Source organism: Vigna unguiculata, chromosome 7 (genome assembly GCF_037176805.1).
Source record: "Vigna unguiculata cultivar grain cowpea cultivar isolate G323 ecotype 2 chromosome 7, ASM3717680v1, whole genome shotgun sequence".
Taxonomy (NCBI): Eukaryota; Viridiplantae; Streptophyta; class Magnoliopsida; order Fabales; family Fabaceae; genus Vigna; species Vigna unguiculata.
The window spans coordinates 36,661,538-36,686,120 of record NC_140798.1 but is presented as its reverse complement, the minus strand read 5'-3'; the positions used below and the strand labels follow the sequence as shown (position 1 = coordinate 36,686,120).

At 33.2% G+C, this 24,583-nt stretch overlaps 2 protein-coding genes across 2 annotated transcripts; both read right to left on the bottom strand.

Moving 5' to 3' along the window:
• Positions 1–12,920: 12,920 nt before the first annotated feature.
• On the bottom strand, positions 12,921–16,672 carry LOC146884850 (uncharacterized). Its single transcript, XM_085675633.1, has 2 exons — positions 16,553–16,672; positions 12,921–16,113 (listed from the first exon to the last, which is right to left on the bottom strand). Exon 2 carries the CDS (start codon positions 16,111–16,113, stop codon positions 14,803–14,805), a length of 1,311 nt encoding a protein of 436 aa, XP_085531759.1. The 5' UTR covers positions 16,553–16,672; the 3' UTR covers positions 12,921–14,802.
• A 242-nt stretch (positions 16,673–16,914) lies between these two features.
• On the bottom strand, positions 16,915–22,849 carry LOC146884849 (uncharacterized). Its single transcript, XM_085675632.1, has one exon. It carries the CDS (start codon positions 22,734–22,736, stop codon positions 17,358–17,360), a length of 5,379 nt encoding a protein of 1,792 aa, XP_085531758.1. The 5' UTR covers positions 22,737–22,849; the 3' UTR covers positions 16,915–17,357.
• Between the last annotated feature and the right edge of the window lie 1,734 nt (positions 22,850–24,583).

Here is a 24,583-nt window from a genome sequence, read left to right as displayed (position 1 = left end):
CATGTATTTCGTATTATCCAGATTTACATTTCTATTTAATTTGTTCCTTGTTATTTTTCGGTGTTTATAAAGGATAATGTATTTTAATTGTTTTTTTTTAATTATTTTTAAATTATCGTATTATATCATTAAAAAAATTAAAATAAATAATTAAAAAATAATTGAAGTAATAGGTTAAAAATAAATTAAAATATTATTATCTTTTCGCAAAATATTAGATCCAATGCTTAATTTATACTGGTTTTAGTTTTTTATTGATGGAAAAAACTAACTAGATTGGTTGGAAATACAACTAGACTAAATTGAATGGAGAAAAATTCTCACTTAAGTTCGGGTAATATGTTTCAGTGAAAATATATCTCTTAAGTGACAAAACTAGCACTTAAATTATATTATTTCATTAGAAAGAAAGTAAATATTGAAATTCTCTCCCAAACATTGAACCTTGCACTTAAAGCAATGAGACTAATTATTCATGCTACAAACTTCTTCTAATCACAAGCTCTCATCGCAAGAGACTTCACATCATTTGAACGAAATGAGTATTTAAAAATAGATAATTGTTTCATTTTTAGCTTAAATAATGGTTTGGTTCTAATTTTTGTTCGATTTTTTTAACGTGATCCTACTTTTTTTTTAATTTGATCATAATATTCGTCAATTTTATTTAATTTGGTCATTTTTGTTAACATCATTAAAATAGTTAACGGAATGTGAACAGTAACTAACACATGTCATTTTGTGATTTTTTAATTTTTTAATTTTTAAAAAAATATACACGTGTCAAACTCATATCATGCCACATGTCATTTTGTGATTTTTAATTTTTTTATTTTTTTTTAAATTTAACTTTTTAAAATTTATTTCTTTATTTAAAAAAAAATCATGTGTCAAACCAATATCATGCCACGTGTCAGAGTCAGTTTTCAATTTGGTCCTAATATTCGTTATTTGTTTTCAATTTGGTCCTAATTTTTTTTTAAAAATTTAACATTTTTGTTTCTCTCCAAATTGAGACAAAATATAATTTGTATATAAATGTTATATGGATGTTCTTATTAAAATGCATATTTTTATTAAATATTTTTAATTTATAATTAGAGTTGGTTTAAAATTAAATATTTTTAACCTCTTAAAATTTTAAATTAATGGTATTATTACTTTTTTCGTTTTAATTTTAAACTAACTATAATTCTAAATTAAAAATATTTAATAAAAATATACATTTTAATAAGAATATCCATATAACATTTATATATAAATTAAATTTTGTCTCAGTTTGGAGAGGAAAAAAAATGCTAAATTTTAAAAAAAACATTAGGACCAAATTGAAAACAAATAGCGAATATTAGGACCAAATTGAATATTAAAAATTGACCTTGACACGTGGCATGATATTGGCTTGACACGTGGAATTTTTTTTAATTAAAAGAATATTAAAAAATCACAAAATGACACATGACATGATATGAGCTTGACACGTGTACATTTAAAAAAAATTAAAAGAAAAAAAAAATGAAACTTGGTGGTTACTATTCACATTCCGCTAACTATTTTAACGGTGTTAGAGAAAGGACCAAATTGAATAAAATTGACGAATATTAGAACCAAATTGAAGAAAAAAACAAAAGTAGAACCACATTGAAAAAATCAAACAAAAACTAGGACTAAATCATTATTTAAGCCTTATTTTTATGAACAAACTTCAAGTCACAACTTGAATGACAAAATTTATTGTCTAAATGATTGAGGGAAGACTTCAATAATTTTCTATAATAACTGTCATCAAATGATCATTTTGATGTTCAAAGTAATATATATATATATATATATATATATATATATATATATATATATATATATATATATATATATATGTAAAATAATGGATGTGTAACACACCCAAGAATTTTGAAGCAAGAACCGCTCTGTCTCAAGCTTTTATTAATAATAAGATTTCTCCGAACTATAAGGTGAATGGCTGAGTTAAAAAAATTAGTTTAATTTGATTCACTTTTTGATTAAATAGAAATTTTGCAACTTAACTCGATTTACTATGAATTGATAAGTTGACTCATTGACTCACTTACAAATGTTTTTTGTTTTTTACAATTTATTTTATATATCTATAGCATTACAATAGAAGTGAATTGACTAGATTTATTTTTTATTCAAAATGTTCACATGATTATCGAAATATTATTATAAAGATGATAATTAAAGATTAAAATATCAACGTATATAACTTGACAAACAAATAAATTAAACTTTCAAATTATTTCAAATATTATTGAACAATATTTTAGTATTTAAAAATATCATATTGTGAATCTATCTAATTAGAAGCAGAAAATAATTATAACAAAAAAGTTAACAATAATTTAAAAATATTGCCATCTCTCTATTTATATGATGCCAATGTCTATAATTCGTGGCCCATATAAATGTCCTCATTACCAAAAAGAACAAATTGAAAAAATGGTGAGTGATAAGGTGATCATAGATTGGATTTTTAATAATTCAATCCACATCCATTTTAGATCCAAATAATTAGATTAGATTTTCGATCCAAATCCATTTTTCAGTAGAACTAGATTGAATTTTTTAAAATCCATATCCAAATATTTTGATTGAGATTTAAATCTAGATCCAAATATTTGGATCAAGTTCAAAATCTAGAATCCATTTTTTATAAAAAAAAAATTTAAATTGAATTTTCTAAAAATCGTGTCCTTAAGGCTGACACCATCGAATTTGACATTTTTTTTTGTTAGGGCCAACTTGGCCGAATTTCAACATGGGATGGACTCAACTGACTTTCGGTCGTGACTGACTCAACCAAATTTTGGTCGAGGCGGTAGAATTTTGGTCGAGGCCGACTTGGTCGAATTCAGCCAAACTTTGGCTGGAATCGACTCGGCCAAATTCAAACGAATTTCGGTCAGGGCTGACTCGGACGAGTATATACAAATTTCGATCAGGAACGACTCGGTAAAATTTGGCTACAAACGACCGAATTTCGGCAGCGGATGATGTGGCCGAATATGATCGAATTTGGGTCAAGGCTGACTAAGCAAAATTTTGGTTGAGATCAACATGACTAGATTCGATCAAATTTCGATCAAGGCCTATTTTTCCTAATAAGGAAAATTTTTTGGCCAAAGCCGATTTGGCCAAATATGGTCACATTTGGGCCAGGGCCTACTTTGTCAAATTTTGATCGAGGTTGACTAGACTGAATTAGTCAATTGGGGTCGACTCAACTAAATACGACCAAATTCTGATCACAACCAACTTGGCTGAATATAACCAAATTTCATTTGAGGTCATCTAAGCTAAATACGATCAAATTTGGGTCAGGGTTGACTCGGCCAAATTTTGACCTGGGTCGACTTAATTGAATTCGACTGAATTTTGACCCTGACTATGCTGAAAATCGTCTTGAAGGCGGGTTACCATCAATTTCATGCTGAGAGATGAGGATACTAAGAAGACCTCTTTCAGAACACATGAGAATCACTGTGAGTTTCTTATTATGCCTTTCAGATCGACTAATGCCCCATCTACTTTTTCATCCTTAATGAATGAGGTATTAAGGCCATACTTGTGACATTTTGCTGTTATGACTTTGTTAACTACCCATTAAGACGTAAAATGTTTAAGAGGATTTTTGGGGTTAGTGGACTATTATAGAAAATTTGTTGAGAACTATGGAGCAATAACTTAATCCTTGTTTGCATTTTTGAAGAAATGTTTTTTAATGGAATGTAGTTGTTCGGACAACATTTGAGAAGTTCAAATTTGTCATGACCTCACTACTTGTTTTAGTTGTTCAGGATTTTTTCCAAGCAGTTTATCAAGGACACAAACAAACTTCAAGTATTGGGTTAGACAATGTGTTATTACAAGAGAAGTGACCTATTATTTTTTGGAGTAAAGCTCTTAGAGGGAGGGAGTAATTGAAATAGTCTATGAATAGGAACTTATGGCAACTCAGTTGTGGCAACAATATCTTATCAGAGGACAACACGAATTAACAAACAATTTAAATGGACTACTAAATTACTTAAATATGACTTTAATGTTCAATATAGATCGAGAAGGGAATAGTCCTTGATGCTCCTTCCATACAATTTATTTTAGTGACCACATCACTAGTGCATGGTGAAAAAATGCCCTGAATGTGAATCTAAATTTACTCAAGATCTACATGTCAATAAGATTTAGTAACAAAGAGTGAGAATCAAATTGTTTATGACTTAAGAAAAAATTAGCTATAATTTAAAGGAAAGCGGGTGTTTCCCTGTAAGTGTGGTCAAATTCCTATCATTCTCTAATAGGAGGACATTCTGTTTTTTTTTTTTTTTACTTAGAAAAGAATGGTGAATGCAATATATTGGATGGGTATAAAAATGATATTAAGAACTATGTGGCATGTTGTGAGGTTTGTCAACAACAAGGTTTACCTGCTGCTCTAAGTGAAGATAGAGAGTTCCAAATGTTTCCATAAGTTGTCTTCAATAGTAAACAAAATGCTCACGGAGATGTAGAAGTGTTGCTCTAATGGAAACAACTTCTACCATGTGAGAATAGTTGGCAGTTAGCATTTGAGATTCAACAATTGTTTCCGCAATTCCACCTTAAGGACTAGATCCTACTTGAAAAGGGGAGTATTGATATAACAAGAAAATCTTCAATTAAATGTGTATCAAATAAAAAATTATAATGTGTAATAGTTAGTGGAGTCAGTTGTCAGTTAATAAATCTGGTCAACAAATATGAAATTCGTTACTTAATTAACTAAAATTTATTTTTAGAAAGTATCATATTTCGAAATTCGATTAGAAAAGTGAAACCCATTTTAAATGAAAATACACCGATTTCGAAATTCAATTAAATAAATTATGGAATATCAAATTTTGATAAAGAAAGTTACGAGATTTCAAAATTCAGTTAAGGGAAACTTAACGAATTTTCAAATCTTGTTTAAGTATTAAACATATTTCAAAATTCGTGTGTATATATATATATATATATATATATGAATTTCGAAATCCGTTTGAAATATGAATTTCGAAATCCGTTTGAAATTTTTGAAATCTCCTTAACTAGATTTTGAAATTCAGTAAGTTCCTTAATTGGATTTCGAAATCTGGTACATTTTAATTTATAATGGATTTTGCTTTTACATATCGAATTTTAATGAATTTTATTTTAATTAGAAAACGATTTTCATATTTATAAGAATATCACATTTATGTTGATCTAAGAGTATGAATTTCAAGAATTGAAATTAATGATTTTTTTAAGCTCAAAATTTTTATAATAAGCAATTTTTGTAGTTACTAGTTACTATCATAAGATTTTCAGTATTAGCTATAATTTAAAGGATAGTTGGTGCTTCCTTGTAAGAAATTATAGAAATTATATTATCATCTAATAGGAGAACATTTTGATTTTAGTGGTGAATGCCTGGATAGGTATAAAAATGATATTAAGAACTATATGACAGATTATAAGGTTTGTCAAGAAACAAGGTTTACATGCTGCTCTGACCAAAGACAGGGAGCTCCAAATATTTCCAGAAGTTATCTTCTACAAAATGCTCATAGAGATGTAGAAGTGCTTCTCAAATGGCAACAACTTCCACCATGTGAGAATAGTTGGGAGTTAGCATGTGCATGTGAGATTCAACACTTGTTTCCTCAATTTCACCTTGAGGACGAAATCCCACTTCAAAGGGAGAGTATTGATAGAAGAGGAAAACCTTCCATTTAATGTGTGTATCAAATAAAAAATAAGAAAAAAATTATAATGCATAGTAGTTAGTGGACTCATAGTAAATTTGGTCGACAAATATGAAATTCGTTACTAAGAAACATATTTCAAAATCCATAAAGTATTAAACATATTTCGAAATTCGTATATATATTTAACTACCCTTCCATATTTCTAATTACTTTTTATTTTAATTTTTTTTAATCCACTATTATTTTCTTTGTTAATATTTAAATTTGTTCTCTTTTAACTTTTTCAAAACTCAATAAAAAGAGACTAATTAATATATATATATATATATATATATATATATATATATGTATAAATTTTGAAATCCGTATGAAATTTTTAAAATCTCCTTAACAAGATTTTTCAATTCGGTAAGTTTTTTAATAGGATTTTGAAATTCGATGCATTTTCATTTAACACAGATTCCACTTTTATGTATCGAATTTCGAAAATGAATTTCACATTACTTTGGAAACATATGGAAACATATTTCATGTTTATAAGAATATCACATTTATGTTGATCTGAGAGTATGCGGTTCAAGTATTGACATTAATGGTTTTTTTTTAAGTTCATAATGTTTATAGTAAGCATGGTCAAATTTCTATCATTCTGCAGAAATTACATGATTCTCCAATAATGGGACATTATTGTTTTATTTTTGACTTACAAAAAAGTGGTGAATGAAATATAATGGATGAGTATAAAAATGATATTAAAAACTATATGACATGTTGTGAGGTTTGTCAACAGAACAAGATTTACATAATGCTCTAACTGAAGATAGAGAGCTTCAAATGTTTCTATAAATGCTCAGGGAGATGTAGAAATATTGCTCAAATGATAACAACTTCCACCATGTGAGACTAGTTGGAAGTTAGCATCTGAGGTTCCACAATTGTTTCATCAATTCCACCTTAAGGACTAGATCCCACGTGAAAGGGGGAGTATTGATAGAACAAGAAAATCTTCTATTAAATGTGTGTCTCAAATAAAAAATAAGAAAAATTATAATGTGTAATAGTTAGTGAAGTGAGTGGTTAGTTAATATTTTGGACGACAAATACAAAATTCGTTACTAAATTAAACTGAAATACGATTTTAAAAAGAAACGAATTTCGAAATACGGTAAATAAAAATGAAATTCATTTTAAACTAAAATTCATCGATTTCGAAATCAAATTAAGGAAATTGCCGAATATCAAATTTCAGTCAATGAAGTTCCCAGATTTCAAAATCCGGTAAGGAAAACTTACCAGATTTCAAAATTTTGTTTAAGTATTAAACATATTTCGAAATTCATATATATATATATATATATATATATATATATATATATATATATATATATATATATATATGAATTTTGAAATCCGTTTGAAATTTTTAAAATCTTCTTAGCCAGATATTTAAATCTGGTAAGTTTCTTATTCGGATTTCGAAATTTGGTCAGTTTAATTTAAAATGGATTTCACTTTAATGTATCAAAATTTCGAAAATGTATTTCACATTACTTGGGAAACATATTTCATATTTATAAGAATATTACATTCATGTTGATCTGAGAGTATGAAATTCAAGAATTGACATTAATGGTTTTTTTTTAAGTTTAAATTTTTATAGTAAGCAAGGTCAAATTTCTATCATTCTGCAAAAATTATATGATTCTTCAATATTGGTACATTATTGTTTTATTTTTTACTTACGAAAAAGTGGTGAATGAAAAATAATGGATGAGTATAAAAAGGATATTAAGAACTGTGTGGTATGTTGTGAGGTTTGTCAACAAAACAAAATTTACATTATGCTATAATTGAAGATAGGGAGCTTCAAATGTTTTATAAGTTGTATTAAGTAGCAAACAAAATGCTCAAGGAGATGTAAAAATGTTGCTCAAATGGTAACAACTTCCACCATGTGAGAATAGTTGGAAGTTAGCATTTGAGGTTCCACAATTGTTTTATCAATTCCACATTGAGGACTAGATCCCACATGAAAGGGAGAGTATTGATAGAACAAGAAAATTTTCTATTAAATGTGTGTATCAAATAAAAAATAAGAAAAATTATAATGTGTAATAGTTAATGGAGTCAATTATTAGTTAGTATTTCGGACTACAAATACGAAATTCGTTATTAAGTTAAACTGAAATACGATTTTAAAAAGAAACGGATTTCGAAATACGCTAAATAAAAATGAAATTCATTTTAAATTAAAATTCACCGATTTTGAAATCAAATTAAGGAAATTACCGAATATCAAATTTCGGTGAATGAAGTTACCAGATTTCAAAATCCGATAAGGGAAATTTACCAAATTTCAAAATGTTGTTTAAGTATTAAACATATTTCAAAATTCATATATATATATATATATATATATGAATTTTGAAATCCACTTTAAATTTTTAAACTCTTCTTAGCCATATTTTTAAATCTGGTAAGTTCATTAATCGAATTTCAAAATTCGGTGAATTTTAATTTAAAATGGATTTCACTTTTATGTATCAAAATTTCGAAAATGTATTTCACATTACTTGGGAAACATATTTCATATTTATAAGAATATCACATTTATGTTGATATGAGAGTATGAAATTCAAGAATTTACATTAATGATTTTTTTTTTTTAAAGTTCAACATTTTTATAGTAAGCATGGTCAAATTTCTATCATTATGCAGAAATTACATGATTCTCCAATATTGGGACATTATTGTTTTATTTTTGACTTACAAAAAAGTGGTGAATGAAATATAATTGATGAGTATAAAAATGATATTAAGAACTATGTGACATGTTGTGAGGTTTGTCAAGAGAACAAGATTTACATAATGCTCTAACTGAAGATAAGGAGCTTCAAATGTTTCTATAAGTTGTCTTAAGTAGCAAACAAAATGTTCAGGGAGATGTAGAAATGCTACTCAAATGGTAACAACTTCCACCATGTGAGAATAGTTGGAAGTTAGCATTTGAGGTTCCACAATTGTTTCATCAATTACACCTTGAGGACTAGATCCCACATGAAAGGGGGAGTATTGATAGAACAAGAAAATCTTCTATTAAATGTGTGTATCAAATAAAAAATAAGAAAAATTATAATGTGTAATAATTAGTGGAGTGAGTTGTTAGTTAGTATTTCAGACGACAAATACAAAATTCGTTACTAAATTAAACTAATATACGATTTTTAAAAGAAACGGATTTCGAAATACGGTAAATAAAAATGAAATTCATTTTAAATTAAAATTCAACGATTTCGAAATCAAATTAAAGAAATTACCGAACATCAAATTCCAGTCAAAGATGTGACCAGATTTCAAAATCTGATAAGGGAAACTTACCAGATTTCAAAATCTTATTTAAGTATTAAACATATTTTGAAATTCATATATATATATATATATATATATATGAATTTCGAAATCCGTTTGAAATTCTTAAAATCTTCTTAGCCATATTTTTAATTCTAGTAAGTTCATTAATCGGATTTCAAAATTTGGTGAATTTTAATTTAAAACGGATTTCACTTTTATGTATCAAAATTTCGAAAATGCATTTCATATTACTTGGGAAAAATATTTCATAGTTATAAGAATATCACATTTATGTTGATCTAAGAGTATGAAATTCAAGAATTTATATTAATGATTTTTTTTTAAGTTCAAATTTTTTACAGTAAGCATGGTCAAATTTCTATCATTCTGCAGAAATTACATGATTCTCCAATATTGGGACATTATAGTTTTATTTTTGACTTATAAAATAGTGGTGAATGAAATATAATGGATGAGTATAAAAATGATATTAAGAACTATGTGACATGTTGTGAGGTTTGTCAACAGAACAAGATTTACATAATGCTCTATCTGAAGATAAGGAGCTTCAAATGTTTCTATAAGTTGTCTTAAGTAGCAAATAAAATGTTCAGGGAGATATAGAAATGTTGCTCAAATGGTAACAACTTCCACCATGTGAGAATAGTTGGAAGTTAGCATCTGAAGTTCCACAATTGTTTCATCAATTACACCTTGAGGACTAGATCCCACATGAAAGGGGGAGTATTGATAGAACAAGAAAATCTTCTATTAAATGTGTGTATCAAATAAAAAATAAGAAAAATTATAATGTGTAATAGTTAATGGAGTCAATTATTAGTTAGTATTTCAGACGACAAATACGAAATTCATTACTAAATTAAACTAAAATACGATTTTAAAAAGAAACGGTTTTCGAAATATGGTAAATAAAAATCAAATTCATTTTAAATTAAAACTCACCGATTTCGAAATCAAATTAAAGAAATTACCGAATATTAATTTCCAGTCAATGAAGTTACCAGATTTCAAAATCCGTTAAGAGAAACTTACCAGATTTCAAAATCTTGTTTAAGTATTAAACATATTTAAAATTCATATATATATATATATATATATATATATATATATATATGAATTTTGAAATCCGTTTGAAATTTTTAAAATCTCTTAAAATCTCCTTAGCCAGATTTTAAAATCCAGTAAGTTCCCTAATCGGATTTCGAAATTCGGTGAATTTTAATTTAAAATGGATTTTACTTTTATGTATCAAATTTCGAAAATGTATTTCACATTATTTGGGAAACATATTTCATATTTATAAGAATATCACAGTTATGTTGATCTGAGAGTATGAAATTCAAGAATTGACATTAATTATTTTTTTTAAGTTCAAAATTTTTATAGTAAGCCTGGTCAAATTTCTATCATTTTGCAGAAATTACATGATTCTCCAATAGTGGGACATTATTGTTTTATTTTTTACTTACAAAAAAGTGGTGAATGAAATATAATGGATGAGTATAAAAATGATATTAAGAACAATGTGGTATGTTGTGAGGTTTGTCAACAAAACAAGATTTACATAATGTTATAACTGAAGATAGGGAGCTTCAATTGTTTCTATAAGTTGTATTAAGTAGCAAACAAAATGCTTAGGGAGATGTAGAAATGTTGCTCAAATGGTAAGAACGTCCACCATGTGAGAATAGTTGGAAGTTAGCATCTGAGGTTCCACAATTGTTTCATCAATTCTACCTTGAGAACTAGATCCCACAAGAAAGGGAGAGTATTGACAGAACAAGAAAATCTTCTATTAAATGTGTGTATCAAATAAAAAGTAAGAAAAATTATAATGTGTAATAGTTAGTGGAGTCAGTTATTAGTTAGTATTTCAGATGACAAATACGAAATTCGTTACTAAATTAAACTGGAATACTTTTTTAAAAAGAAACGGATTTGAAATACGATAAATAACAATGAAACTGATTTTAAATTAAAATTCACTGATTTCAAATTTTTCTATAAGTTGTATTAAGTAGCAAACAAAATGCTCAGGGAGATGTAGAAATGTTGTTCAAATGGTAACAACTTACACCATGTGAGAATAGTTGGATGTTAGCATTTGAGGTTCCACAATTGTTTCCTCATTTCCACCTTGAGGACCAGATCCCGCAAGAAAGGGGAAGTATTGACAGAACAAGAAAATCTTTTATTAAATGTGTGTATGAAATAAAAAATATAAAAAATTATAATGTGTAATAGTTAGTGGAGTCAGTTGTTAGTTCATATTTTGGACAACAAATACGATATTCGTTACTAAATTAAACTGAAATACTTTTTTAAAAAGAAACGGATTTTGGAATACTATAAATAACAATGAAACTCATTTTAAATTAAAATTCACCGATTTCAAAATTAAATTAAAGAAATTACCGAATATCAAATTCCCTTAAATGAAGTTACTGGATTTCAAAATGGATAAGCGAAACTTACGTATTTCAAAATTTTGTTTAAGTATTAAACATATTTTGAAATTCATATATATATATATATAGTTAATTACCCTTTAATTTTTTTAATACTTTTTATTTTAAATTTTCTTAATCCATTATTATTTTCTTTATTTTTATTTCAATTTTTTCTTCTAACTTTTTCAAAAGTATATATATATATATATATATATATATATATATATATATATATATATATATATAATTCATTTGAAAATTTTAAAATCATCTTAACGAGATTTTTAAATCCGAAAGTTTCCTTAATCGGATATCAAAATTCGGTGAATTTTAATTGAAAACGGATTCCATCTTTATGCATCAAACTTCAAAAATGAATATTACTTTAATTGGAAAACAAATTTTATATTTATAAGAATATCACATTTATTTTGATCTGAAGAGTATAAATTCAAGAATTGATATTAGTGGTTTTTTTTAAGTTCAAAATTTTTATAATAAGCATGGTCAAATTCCTATAATTCTGTAGAAATTATATGATTTGTGAATACTATGACATTTTTGTTTTATTTTTGACTTACAAAAGAGTGATGAATGAAATATAATAGATGAGTATAAAAATGATATTAAGAACTATGTGGCATGTTGTGAGGTTTATCAACAGAACAAAATTTACAAAATGCTCTAATAAAGATAGGAAGCTCCAAATATTTCTAGAAATTGTCTTAAGCATCAAACAAAATGCTTAGGGAAATGTGGAACTGTTGCTCAAATGGCAACAACTTCCATCATGCGAGAATAGTTGTTAACTCTTTGGCAAGTGTACCAATTCGTTACAAGTAGTAAAAATGGAAGTCCAAGTATCGTTTTCCCAAGGGATTTGTGTTCGTTTGTCTAAGTGTGATTATTTACTAATTTTAGCAATAACGTCAAAGTAAAAGATTGATTTAATTTAAGAACAACATGTGCAGAATTTATAAACACTAAAGTTATAAAAGGATTTAAGAAACGCTTCATCAAGGTTGGATTTCATGAACCATACTAACGCAATATTTCCTACACAATTTCTCTATCGTGCTCAAACATCCTCATCATAAGCTTACTAACCACTGATTCCTTAGAAGTAAGTTTTAAGTCAAATATGTCAAAATATTAATTCCTTAACTATTTTAACACATGACTTGCATTAAGATTTAATGTATAGAATGACCTAGAGATTACGTCTATTCCTAGAACCCAATCTCATGGTTGTTCTATCCAAGGTTAAGTTCTAATTCATTTTCCAATAATTAGATACAACCAAATAGCAAAGATTTCCATCAAGCACATTTATAATTGAGATAAAACATATGAACAACGAAAGAGATTACATTGCATAGGAAAATTACAAAGAGTATAGGTTCATTACATCCAACCCCAATGAATGAGGAGTTTAGTCACTCCTAAGCATCTAGAACAAAGTATGGATGATTTTGATGGAATGGATGAATTGTTGTGAGGTCTCCTTGTCCTAGAATGGCGCTTTTTCGTCTCCTTTCTGGTCCTGTCGCGTTCCCACACACCAGCACCCCCGTTTCGTGTAAGTTTTCGAAACTATAACCACTTCAGAAAACCGTCTTCTCGCTGGGCGAGATGACTTACTCGCTGGGCGACCAGTGATCACTCGCTGGGCGAAGGAAAACACTCGCTGGGCGACTGACCCATTTCGCTGGGCGACTGAGTCCTGACAGAATAACTTCACTTCTTCTCCAATCCTTCACTTTCCTATACAATAATCTCAAAAATAACACAAAATATATCTAACCTAAAAGAACCTAAAAACAACCTAAAACTACCCACAAAACACATGATTAAGTACAATTAAGGAGTCCAATAAAATAAGAATAATAAGTATTTTTCATACTTATCAAACTCCCCCAAACTTGTACTTTTTCATGTCCTCATGAAAAGAAAACCTAACTGTACAAACACATAAACAAAACACTCTACTTAACAATGAACCAAAGACATATGATCTCATAACATAATCCCCTTTACACATATCAAAAACCATTCACTTGCATTTCTCAAATTCAAGAAGATATGATGTGGTGCTTCCATGAAAATCAATTCCTCAATCCAAAATTAAATATGACTATCAACAATGAGAATCACTAAATCACACAAAAGTCAGTGTTTCCTCACACATGTTTTAGCCACACAATCTCACAACTAGCATACCATAAATCCAATCCATCAAAGTTTTGCACATCATCTCATTCACACACTTCACACACATTGAATTAGATCAAAAGGTCTTTCTAGGCTTGAAACTTGGCTTGGCTACAAAAAATTATGGTTTTTCATGGAATCAAATCACCTTGGAAGAGGAGAACAATTATATGCATAAGCAAACATTCATGAATATCCTCACTCCCCAAATACAAACAATGCAATCCACCATAATCTTTTCATAACTCAACCTCACAATTTCATTTCATGCACCCTTTTCATTACTTTGCCTTTGCTTATTCTCTTTTTTTTTTTTTTTTTTTTTTAATTGAGAGTGTTGAGTTTTTTTTTTTTTTTTTTTTTTTTTTTTTTTCAATCATCACAATTTCTCATTTCTCAATCACATCTTTCCCCCAAACTTAATCTCCACTCATACCCATGTTCACAACATAAAACTTGTTCTCTTCTTCCATGGTGTAAGGTAAGATAAAATTTTACAAGGCTTAGGGTAGAGAAACAATACAACAAGGCTCAAAAAGGGTTCAAAAATGGTTTCACATTATGCACAAAGGTTAGCTATTTGGCCAAGTAGCTTCATTACATAACAACAAACAATTGCCTTTTTCATCCCTAACCAAGTGTGTGTGATTGCATTCAAAGAATCATGCAAAAATTAACTTCATAGCAATGATAGCTTCCTAGCATTCTCACCAAGCACATATGTCAACACTCAACTATCTCATTCATTGAGCCAAATTTCACTCTGGATAAGGACTGAATCACATTGCAACCACATCAACACTTCATCAATCATTCAAAGTTGCAAGCAAATAACCAAAGATCATGCAAGGCTATATGAACAGAGATCACAATGTCAATACAAACATAAGTACGAACATAAACTCCACAACTAAACAATAAAGTCTAGACAAAACAAAGTACTAAACCCATAACAAAACTACACATCACTAAACAACTAAACAGAGTCTTAAACACAACACATCTAAACACAACACATCTCAGGCATCATCATCAGGAGGAACCTCCTCCTCAACAGCATTCTCAGCTTCATCAGCATCATCTGCACCATCATCACCAGCATCATCCGCACCATCATCACCATCATCACCATCATCAGAGTCAGCAGCAGTACCACCCCCCCACTGAGATTCTGGCCTGCCCTGAGGCCAAGAAATGTACTCATCAAACTGAGCACCAGTCATCAAATAATCATCGGAAGTGTCTGGAACAGCCAAAGACAACTTATGCAAGTTGTCCATGATACATCGTGTGCCACGCCGAACTGCTTGCTGGCTATCCCAAATGTCCTCCTGCCTAGCAAACATTTTACTCATGGCTGCCTGGAAAGTAGCTTCAGAAACAGAAGATGAGGCACGAGGTACACTCGGTGGACGAGGGCGAGGAACCGGCCTAGGTGCAGGAACATGATCAACTGCTGGGTTCATACAATGTTTAGAGATGAACCGACTATTGATAGGGGGTTGGAGACGAAGCAATACTGGCGTGTCTGAAACAACACCTTTTGCCTTGCATAAGGCCGTGATGAGTGCTGGAAACCCGAGCTTGGTAGCATTACTCGCAATGAGGGCAATCTCCTGTGATATCACAGCTCCAATATCAATTTCAATTCCGGTCATGATCGCAAAAACCAAGTACGATCGCTCAAGATTGATATCGGAGGTGTGAGTGTTAGGAGATATGTTGTTATATGAGAAAACACTCCACATTTGTGCCAAGGAGTTCAGATGCTTGCGCAGGATGCGAACAGGAGTGCCAGAAACACCTATCACATAGGACTCGCCAGGAAGGCACAATCTTGCTGCAATAGCCTCAAAGTCCTTACCTTCATTCAGAAAATCTCCATAAGGCGTGTTCCTATCAGTAGGAAAAATAGGAGTCTTCAAGAAGGTGTTCAATGCCTTGCGATCAAACTTAATCATTTTGCCTCGGACCTTGGCTTGGCGTGGCAAAGAACCATCCGAATTGTAGGCATTAGCATAAAACTCCTTAACAAGGACCTCATCAACCTCATTTGGAAGGTTTCCCAGCACTCTATGCCACTGTCGTCTCTCCAGCTCCAATCTGAAATCATCAAACTCCCCCACCTTCAGGTTCACATGTCTCTCTGGTAAGATACCGACATGCATGATCTCCAGAAATCTCCTTGCAGCAGCTTCAGATGTAAACTTATGCTGATCATACTCAAACTCGGCGTCTTCGTCCATGGAATCAATGGGAGGAGCACGGGACGAAGACCCTCGAGTAACTTTCCGCTTCTTAGAATCCCGAGATGCCTTAGGAGGAGCCATCTGCACAATTAACATCACAAAAGCAGCACAGAGATTGTTCCACAAAACAAGGTTAGACAACAATGCCAATATCAACACACAAAACATAACAAAAGAAAACAGTACCGCAGAGGTTCACTCGCTAGGCGAGCAACTCGCTGGGCGAGCAGCAACAACAGAAGCTGCTGTAACAGACTCGCTAGGCGAGCGACTCGCTGGGCGAGTGATGAAACCTGCAGCAGATTCACAATGTCGCGGAACGATCGCGAGCAAGCTCGCTAGGCGAACGCGACTCAATCAAAATTGCAAACACAGTACTCACACACAATGCTCAATATGCAATACTCGAACAACACTAAGTTACACAAACTTCCATAGATTCACAATCAACAATGAGAAATCCTAAAGAAAACCCTAAATTATTGAAAGAAAAAGGAAGAAGAAGATGAGAAATACTTACCTTGATGACGATGAGTGCAAGAAGAAGGTGGAATGGCAAGGAGGAAGCACAAAGTAGCTGCGCAACTCACACTCAAGAGAGAAGAGAAAACGACTAGGGTTTTCTTTGAAAGAGAAAGAAAAAGAAAAAGAGGGGAAATCTGGTTTTTAGGGCCAGCGAGACGCACTCGCTGGGCGAGTGACACTACTCGCTGGGCGAGCAGCCTCGTTCACAGAAAAGTCAGAGTTGACCCAACGACCTCCTGACAGCATTAAAGTCTGTCGCAGTCGCTGGGCGACTGACGCAGCTCGCTGGGCGAGAGTCCCAGATCCCTCCAATTTTCAAATTCAAAATTTTTTTATGTTTTTGTTATTTTTTATTTATTTTTTATTTTTTTTTATTTTTTTTTTCGAAGCTTGGTCGCTGGGCGAGTGGCGTCGCCCAGCTACTGTTCCAGAGCAAAAAATGTTTCAATTATTCGCTGGGCGGTGCGTGCTAGCTGGGCGAGTGTGTAAAATTTTTTTGAATTCAGAATTAGCCACACTCGCTGGGCGAGAGTGGCTCGCCCAGCTACTGCTCCAGAGGCGAATTTACGCAATTATTCGCTGGGCGAGTGGTGGTCGCTGGGCGAGTCTGCATAATTTTTTTGAAAACCAGATTCTGCAGAAACAGACTCGCTGGGCGACACCACTCGCTGGGCGAACAAAACAGTACAGAAGCAAATACAAACTGAAGCAAACCTATTCTAAAAACAATAGCAAACAACAACCCTGGGTTGCCTCCCAGTTAGCGCTTCTTTAACGTCACTAGCTTGACGGGTAACAGTTCATGGATCAGAAAAGTGAATGATAGTGGTGAGGCGTTCAACCTCACCTCCCAAATAATGCTTCAAGCGCTGACCATTTACTATCCAACTTCTATTTGGATCACTAGAAGAAGGATCCATTAGTTCAACTGCGCCATATGGTTTGACATCCTTGATGGTGAATGGCCCTGACCACTTTGATTTCAACTTGCCAGGAAAGAGCTTGAATCTTGAATTGAAAAGTAGCACTTGCTGGCCTGGGTGAAACTCTCTCTTCAAAAGCTTCTTATCATGATAGAGCTTTACCTTTTCCTTGTATCTCTTGGAGTTGTCATATGCTGTCAATCTCATTTCTTCAAGTTCCTGCAACTGCAACTTTCTTTTCTCTGCAGACAAAGATGAATCAAAGTTAAGAAATTTCAAGGCCCAGTAAGCCTTATGCTCCATCTCCACCGGCAGGTGACAAGATTTGCCATATACTAATTGGAACGGTGACAGCCCCACAGGTGTTTTCATGGCTGTCCTATATGCCCAAAGAGCATCGTCAAGCTTCACCGACCAATCCTTTCTGGATGATGCCACAGTCTTCTCAAGAATTCTCTTTATCTCTCGGTTGGACACTTCAGCTTGGCCATTGGTTTGAGGATGATAAGGAGAGGCTATTTTGTGCCTAACCTCATAATGCTTCAACACCTTGGCTAACTGAGCATTACAAAAATGGGATCCACCATCACTTATGAGGACCCTAGGAACTCCAAACCGTGAGAAAATTTGTTTCTTCAAGAACTTAATAACTGTCTTGGCATCATTCTTTTGGCAAGCAGTTGCTTCCACCCATTTGCTGACATAATCCACTGCAACCAATATATACTCATTACTGTACGATGAAGGTAGGGGACCAACAAAATCAATGCCCCAACAGTCAAACACCTCCACTTCTAAAATTGCTTGCAGTGGCATCTCATTTCTTCTTGAAATGCTTCCAATCCTCTGGCACTTATCACAACTCCTAGCATGAACATGAGCATCCTTGAATAAAGTGGGCCAGTAGAAACCAGATTGGAGCACCTTGGCGGCTGTCCTTTCTCCATTAAAATGTCCACCATATGGCGAATTATGACAATGCCATAGGATACCTGCAGCTTCCTCTGCAGTGACACACCGCCTCAAAAGATTGTCAGCACCAAGCTTGAACAAGAAAGGGTCATCCCAAAGGTACTGTTTTGCATCATGTAAAAACTTTTTCTTCTGCTGCCATGAAAGATCTTCAGGGAGAACACCTGCAGCTTTGAAATTAGCCATATCTGCAAACCATGGCCTTTGTTGAATGAGCATCAAGCTTTCATCACAAAAAGTCTCACAAATCTCCCTCTCTTTGCATGTAACTTCATCATTTACCAACCGAGAGAGATGATCTGCAATTACATTCTCACTCCCTTTCTTGTCCCTAATCTCCAAATCAAACTCCTGTAATAAGAGAACCCATCTGATCAACCGTGGCTTGGAGTCAGGCTTGGACAACAAATACTTTATGGCAGCATGGTCTGTATATATGATCACTTTAGACCCAATAAGGTAAGGTCTAAACTTCTCCAATGCATAGACAATGGCCAAAAACTCCTTCTCAGTTGTAGCATAATGAAGCTGAGCACCATTTAAGACCTTGCTGGCATAATAAATAGCATGAAAGACTTTCTCTTTTCTCTGGCCAAGAACCGCCCCAATGGCATAATCGCTAGCATCGCACATCAACTCAAATTCTTGAGTCCAATTTGGTGCAATTATCACTGGGGCAGAAACTAGTTTCTCCTTCAAGCTATTAAAAGCTTGCAAACACTCACCATCAAACTCAAAAGGAGCATCTTTAACAAGGAGATTGCACAGGGGTTTAGCAATCTTGGAGAAATCTTTAATGAATCTTCTATAGAAACCTGCATGACCAAGAAAACTTCTAACCCCTTTGACATTTGATGGAGGTGGTAATTTCTCAATGACATCCACCTTAGCATGATCAACACCAATTCCCCTGGAAGAAACTCTATGGCCCAACACAATACCTTCTCTCACCATAAAATGGCATTTCTCCCAATTCAGCACAAGGTTTGTGTCAATGCATCTTTTCAAAACCACATCCAAGTTCTCAAGGCATGAATCAAAAGATGGACCAAAAACTGAGAAATCATCCATGAATACCTCAATACTCTTCTCAACCAAATCAGCAAAAATGGCTAGCATGCATCTTTGAAAGGTGGCCGGTGCATTGCAAAGGCCAAAAGGCATTCGCCTATAAGCAAATACACCATAAGGACACGTGAAAGCAGTCTTCTCCTGATCCTCTGGATTAACAACTATCTGATTATATCCTGAATAACCATCCAGGAAACAGTAGAAAGCTTGCCCAGCCAACCGTTCCAACATTTGGTCCATAAAAGGGAGTGGAAAATGATCCTTCCGAGTGGCTTGATTCAACTTCCTATAATCAATGCACATCCTCCACCCAGTAACTGTGCGAGTTGGAATTAACTCATTTTTCTCATTCTTGACAACAGTCATTCCCCCTTTTTTTGGCACAACGTGCACAGGACTTACCCAAGAACTGTCTGAAATAGGATATATCATCCCTGCTTCCAACAATTTCAGCACCTCCTTCCTCACCACCTCTTTCAAAGTGGGATTCAAACGTCTTTGGGGTTGTGCAATGGGTTTGTAGTCCTTCTCCAACATGATCTTGTGCATGCAATAAGTTGGGCTTATCCCCTTCAAGTCAGAAATATGCCAACCTATAGCCCCTTGATTTGCCTTGAGAACCTCCAAAAGCCTCTGCTCTTCAAACTGTGAAAGTGCACTGCTAATTATCACCGGTTTCTTACAATCTTCTTCTAAGAAGGCATACTTGAGATGATCTGGCAATACTTTCAACTCAAGTTTGTCTTGATCATCAGATTTCTCCTTTGTCAAATTCTCCACTTTAGCATGAGTGGAAGATACTTCTCTAGTCTTTTCCAACTGCATAGTAACCTCTTCCACTTCTGCTTCCTCCTCCAAAGTCAAATCATCACAAGAATCAGTCAAAACTCTCTCAAGAGAGGATTTTACATGCATCTGACTCTTAGCTCTGTCAATCACTTCATCAAGGACCTCCACTCTGAAACAATTGCCACTATCACTTGGATGTTGCATGGCCTCTACGACATTAAAAGTCACAGTTTCATCTTGCACACGAACTTTTAGATGACCATCATCCACATCAATAATCACCCTGGCAGTCTTCATGAATGGGCGCCCCAATATGAGAGGGACCTCAGTATCCTCCTCCATATCCAAGATGACAAAATCCACTGGAAAAGTGAATTTATCAACTTTCACCAATACATCTTCTATAACACCATATGGACACTTAATAGATCGATCAGCCAATTGAAGTGTCATCCTCGTGGGTTTCACCTCCAGATCTCCAATTCTTCTCATCATGGAAAGAGGCATCAAATTTATACTTGCTCCCAAATCAATTAATGCCTTTCCAATGGGTAATTTCCCAATGGTACATGGTATAGTAAAACTACCTGGATCTTTGAATTTGGGAGGCAAGATCTTTTGAATAATTGCACTACAATTGCCTTGCACTTCAATTGTCTCCTCCTCAATGTACTTCCTCTTTTTGGTGAGCAACTCCTTCATAAACTTGGCATAAGAAGGCATCTGTTGGAGAGCTTCAGAAAAGGGAATGGTAATCTCTAACTTTTTGAAGATATCCAAAAACCTAGAGAATTGCTTCTCCTTTTCTTTTCTAGAGTGGGTTTTGGGATAAGGAAGTGGTTTCACAATCTCTTTTTTCTCACTGTTTTTTCTCTCCACTTCTTTCTCTTCTTCTCCCTCAACTTTTTCATCATTCTCACTTTTCTCTCCACTCGTCTCTCCTTTTTCTTTCTCACTCTTTTTTTTGATCTCATCTCTCTCCACTAACACCTTACCACTTCTTGTAACAATAGCTTTACACTGCTCCTTGGGGTTAACCTCAGTATTAGCCCCAAAGTTCTTCTCTGGCTTGTCTTCCAACTTCTTAGCAAGTTGCCCAATTTGCATTTCCAAGTTACGGAGAGATGCCTCCGTGCTCTTTTGATTGGAAATAGACACTTGCACAAACTGTTGCATTGCTTCCTCAAGTTTAGTGGTCCTTTCATTCAAAGATGGTTGGGATTGAGGTGGAGGTCTGTTAGAAGGTCCAGGCTGGCCCATGCTTGGGTGAGGCTTCCAACCTTGGTTGTAGTTACCATAATTACCCTGACGGCCCTGATTTCCCATGTAGTTAACCTCTTCCTGAGAATTGGTCGTCATAACACACTGCCCATTTGGATGATCTCCACCACATAACTCACATCCTTGCACAGCTTGGTGGTGCTGAGCCTGTGAGACATTCTGAAGTTCCTTAGGCAATTGAGAAAGCTTCTTCATTACTGATTCAAGCTGTTGAGTCATTATTTTGTTCTGAGCCAATATTGCATCCTGAGACTGAAGCTCTAGCATACCTCCTTTCTTCTGTGAAGTGGCCCTCGCATTCTGCATTTCATTATCATTAGATGCCATGTTCTCAATCATTTCATGGGCTTCCTCAGGTGTCTTCCACTTGATATTGCCTCCAGCTGAGGCATCCAACATCAATTTAGTATGAGATTGCAATCCACCAAGGAATAGAGTAAGTTGCATAGGCATGTCAAAACCATGAGTAGGGGTTTTTCGTAACAAGCCTTTGAACCTATCCCATGTTTGGCTCAATGACTCAGAATCTTCTTGTTGAAAGGATGAGATTTCTTGCTTCCCTTTATTGACCTTTGACTGTGGAAAATACTTGTTCAAGAATTTGGCTACAACATCCTCCCAGTCAGTCAAACTATTCTCAGGAAAGGAGTTCAACCAAACCTTAGCATTCCCAGCCAAAGAGAAAGGAAAAAGACTCAATCTGATGGCCTCATCTGGCACTTGGTGAATCTTCACTGTGTTACAGATCTCCAAGAAAGTAGCCAAATGGGTGTATGGATTCTCATGTGAATGGCCATGAAACTGGTTACTCTGGACTAAATGAATCAAAGCTGGCTTCATCTCCATGTTGGCAGCATTCACCACAGGTCGTGCGATGCTGCTGAAATTAAGAGGGGTGGAGAATGAAGCATAATCCTCCAGAGTACGGCGAACATGCCTGTCACCATGTCCTTCACCAGCCATTTCTTCCTCCTCTGGATCAGTTGAGGAGAAGATAGCTTGGTCAGATGTAGATGCTGCCTCTATCTCTTCTTTAAGCCTCTGAATTTGCCCTCTTCTTCGTCTTCTACTGTTGTTCCTACGAGCTGTTCTTTCAATTTCAGGATCAAATAGTAGATTATCAGCTCGAATCCTGCTTCTCATACAGAACAACAACACTAGAAAAGACAAATAAGCATATACAAACTAAATATATACAAACTATAAACTAAAATGAATGTACAAATGATGTAGCAGCCTAAATTGGTAAATAACACAAGCAAACAAATCAAAAACAATCAAATCCCCGGCAACGGCGCCAAAAACTTGTTAACTCTTTGGCAAGTGTACCAATTCGTTACAAGTAGTAAAAATGGAAGTCCAAGTATCGTTTTCCCAAGGGATTTGTGTTCGTTTGTCTAAGTGTGATTATTTACTAATTTTAGCAATAACGTCAAAGTAAAAGATTGATTTAATTTAAGAACAACATGTGCAGAATTTATAAACACTAAAGTTATAAAAGGATTTAAGAAACGCTTCATCAAGGTTGGATTTCATGAACCATACTAACGCAATATTTCCTACACAATTTCTCTATCGTGCTCAAACATCCTCATCATAAGCTTACTAACCACTGATTCCTTAGAAGTAAGTTTTAAGTCAAATATGTCAAAATATTAATTCCTTAACTATTTTAACACATGACTTGCATTAAGATTTAATGTATAGAATGACCTAGAGATTACGTCTATTCCTAGAACCCAATCTCATGGTTGTTCTATCCAAGGTTAAGTTCTAATTCATTTTCCAATAATTAGATACAACCAAATAGCAAAGATTTCCATCAAGCACATTTATAATTGAGATAAAACATATGAACAACGAAAGAGATTACATTGCATAGGAAAATTACAAAGAGTATAGGTTCATTACATCCAACCCCAATGAATGAGGAGTTTAGTCACTCCTAAGCATCTAGAACAAAGTATGGATGATTTTGATGGAATGGATGAATTGTTGTGAGGTCTCCTTGTCCTAGAATGGCGCTTTTTCGTCTCCTTTCTGGTCCTGTCGCGTTCCCACACACCAGCACCCCCGTTTCGTGTAAGTTTTCGAAACTATAACCACTTCAGAAAACCGTCTTCTCGCTGGGCGAGATGACTTACTCGCTGGGCGACCAGTGATCACTCGCTGGGCGAAGGAAAACACTCGCTGGGCGACTGACCCATTTCGCTGGGCGACTGAGTCCTGACAGAATAACTTCACTTCTTCTCCAATCCTTCACTTTCCTATACAATAATCTCAAAAATAACACAAAATATATCTAACCTAAAAGAACCTAAAAACAACCTAAAACTACCCACAAAACACATGATTAAGTACAATTAAGGAGTCCAATAAAATAAGAATAATAAGTATTTTTCATACTTATCAATAGTTGAAAGTTAGCTTTTAAGGTTTCACAATTCTTTCCTAAATTTCACCTTGAGAATTAGATCCCACATGAAAAGGGGAGTATTTATAGAAAAAAAAATCTTCTATTAAATGAGTGTATCAAATAAAAAATAAGAAACAATTATAATGTGTGATAGTTAATGGAATCGGTTGTTAGTTAGTAAATCCGGTTGACAAATAGTAAATTCGTTACTAAATTAAATTGAAATTCGTTTTAGAAAGAAATGAATTTTGAAATCCAATAAAGAAAAGGGAAACTCTTTCTAAATTAAATTTTACCCATTTCGAAATCCAATTTAAGAAATTACCAAATTTCTAATTCTAATCGAGGAATTTACTGGATTTTCAAAATCCTAAATATTAAACATATTTCAAAATTTATATATATATATATATATATATATATATATATATATATATATATACTTTGAAATTCGTTTGATATTTTTAAAATCTCCTTTAACCACATTTTTAAATTCGGTAAGTTCTCTAATCAGATTTCGAAATTCGTGCATTTTAATTTAAATGGATTTCTTTTATGTTCTAAATTTCGAAAA

What these genes read in the sequence shown, in the direction of transcription:
- LOC146884849 (XM_085675632.1), bottom strand. Translation starts at nt 22,736, where the DNA reads ATGAGAAGCAGGATTCGAGCTGATAATCTACTATTTGATCCTGAAATT.
- LOC146884850 (XM_085675633.1), bottom strand. Translation starts at nt 16,113, where the DNA reads ATGGCTCCTCCTAAGGCATCTCGGGATTCTAAGAAGCGGAAAGTTACT.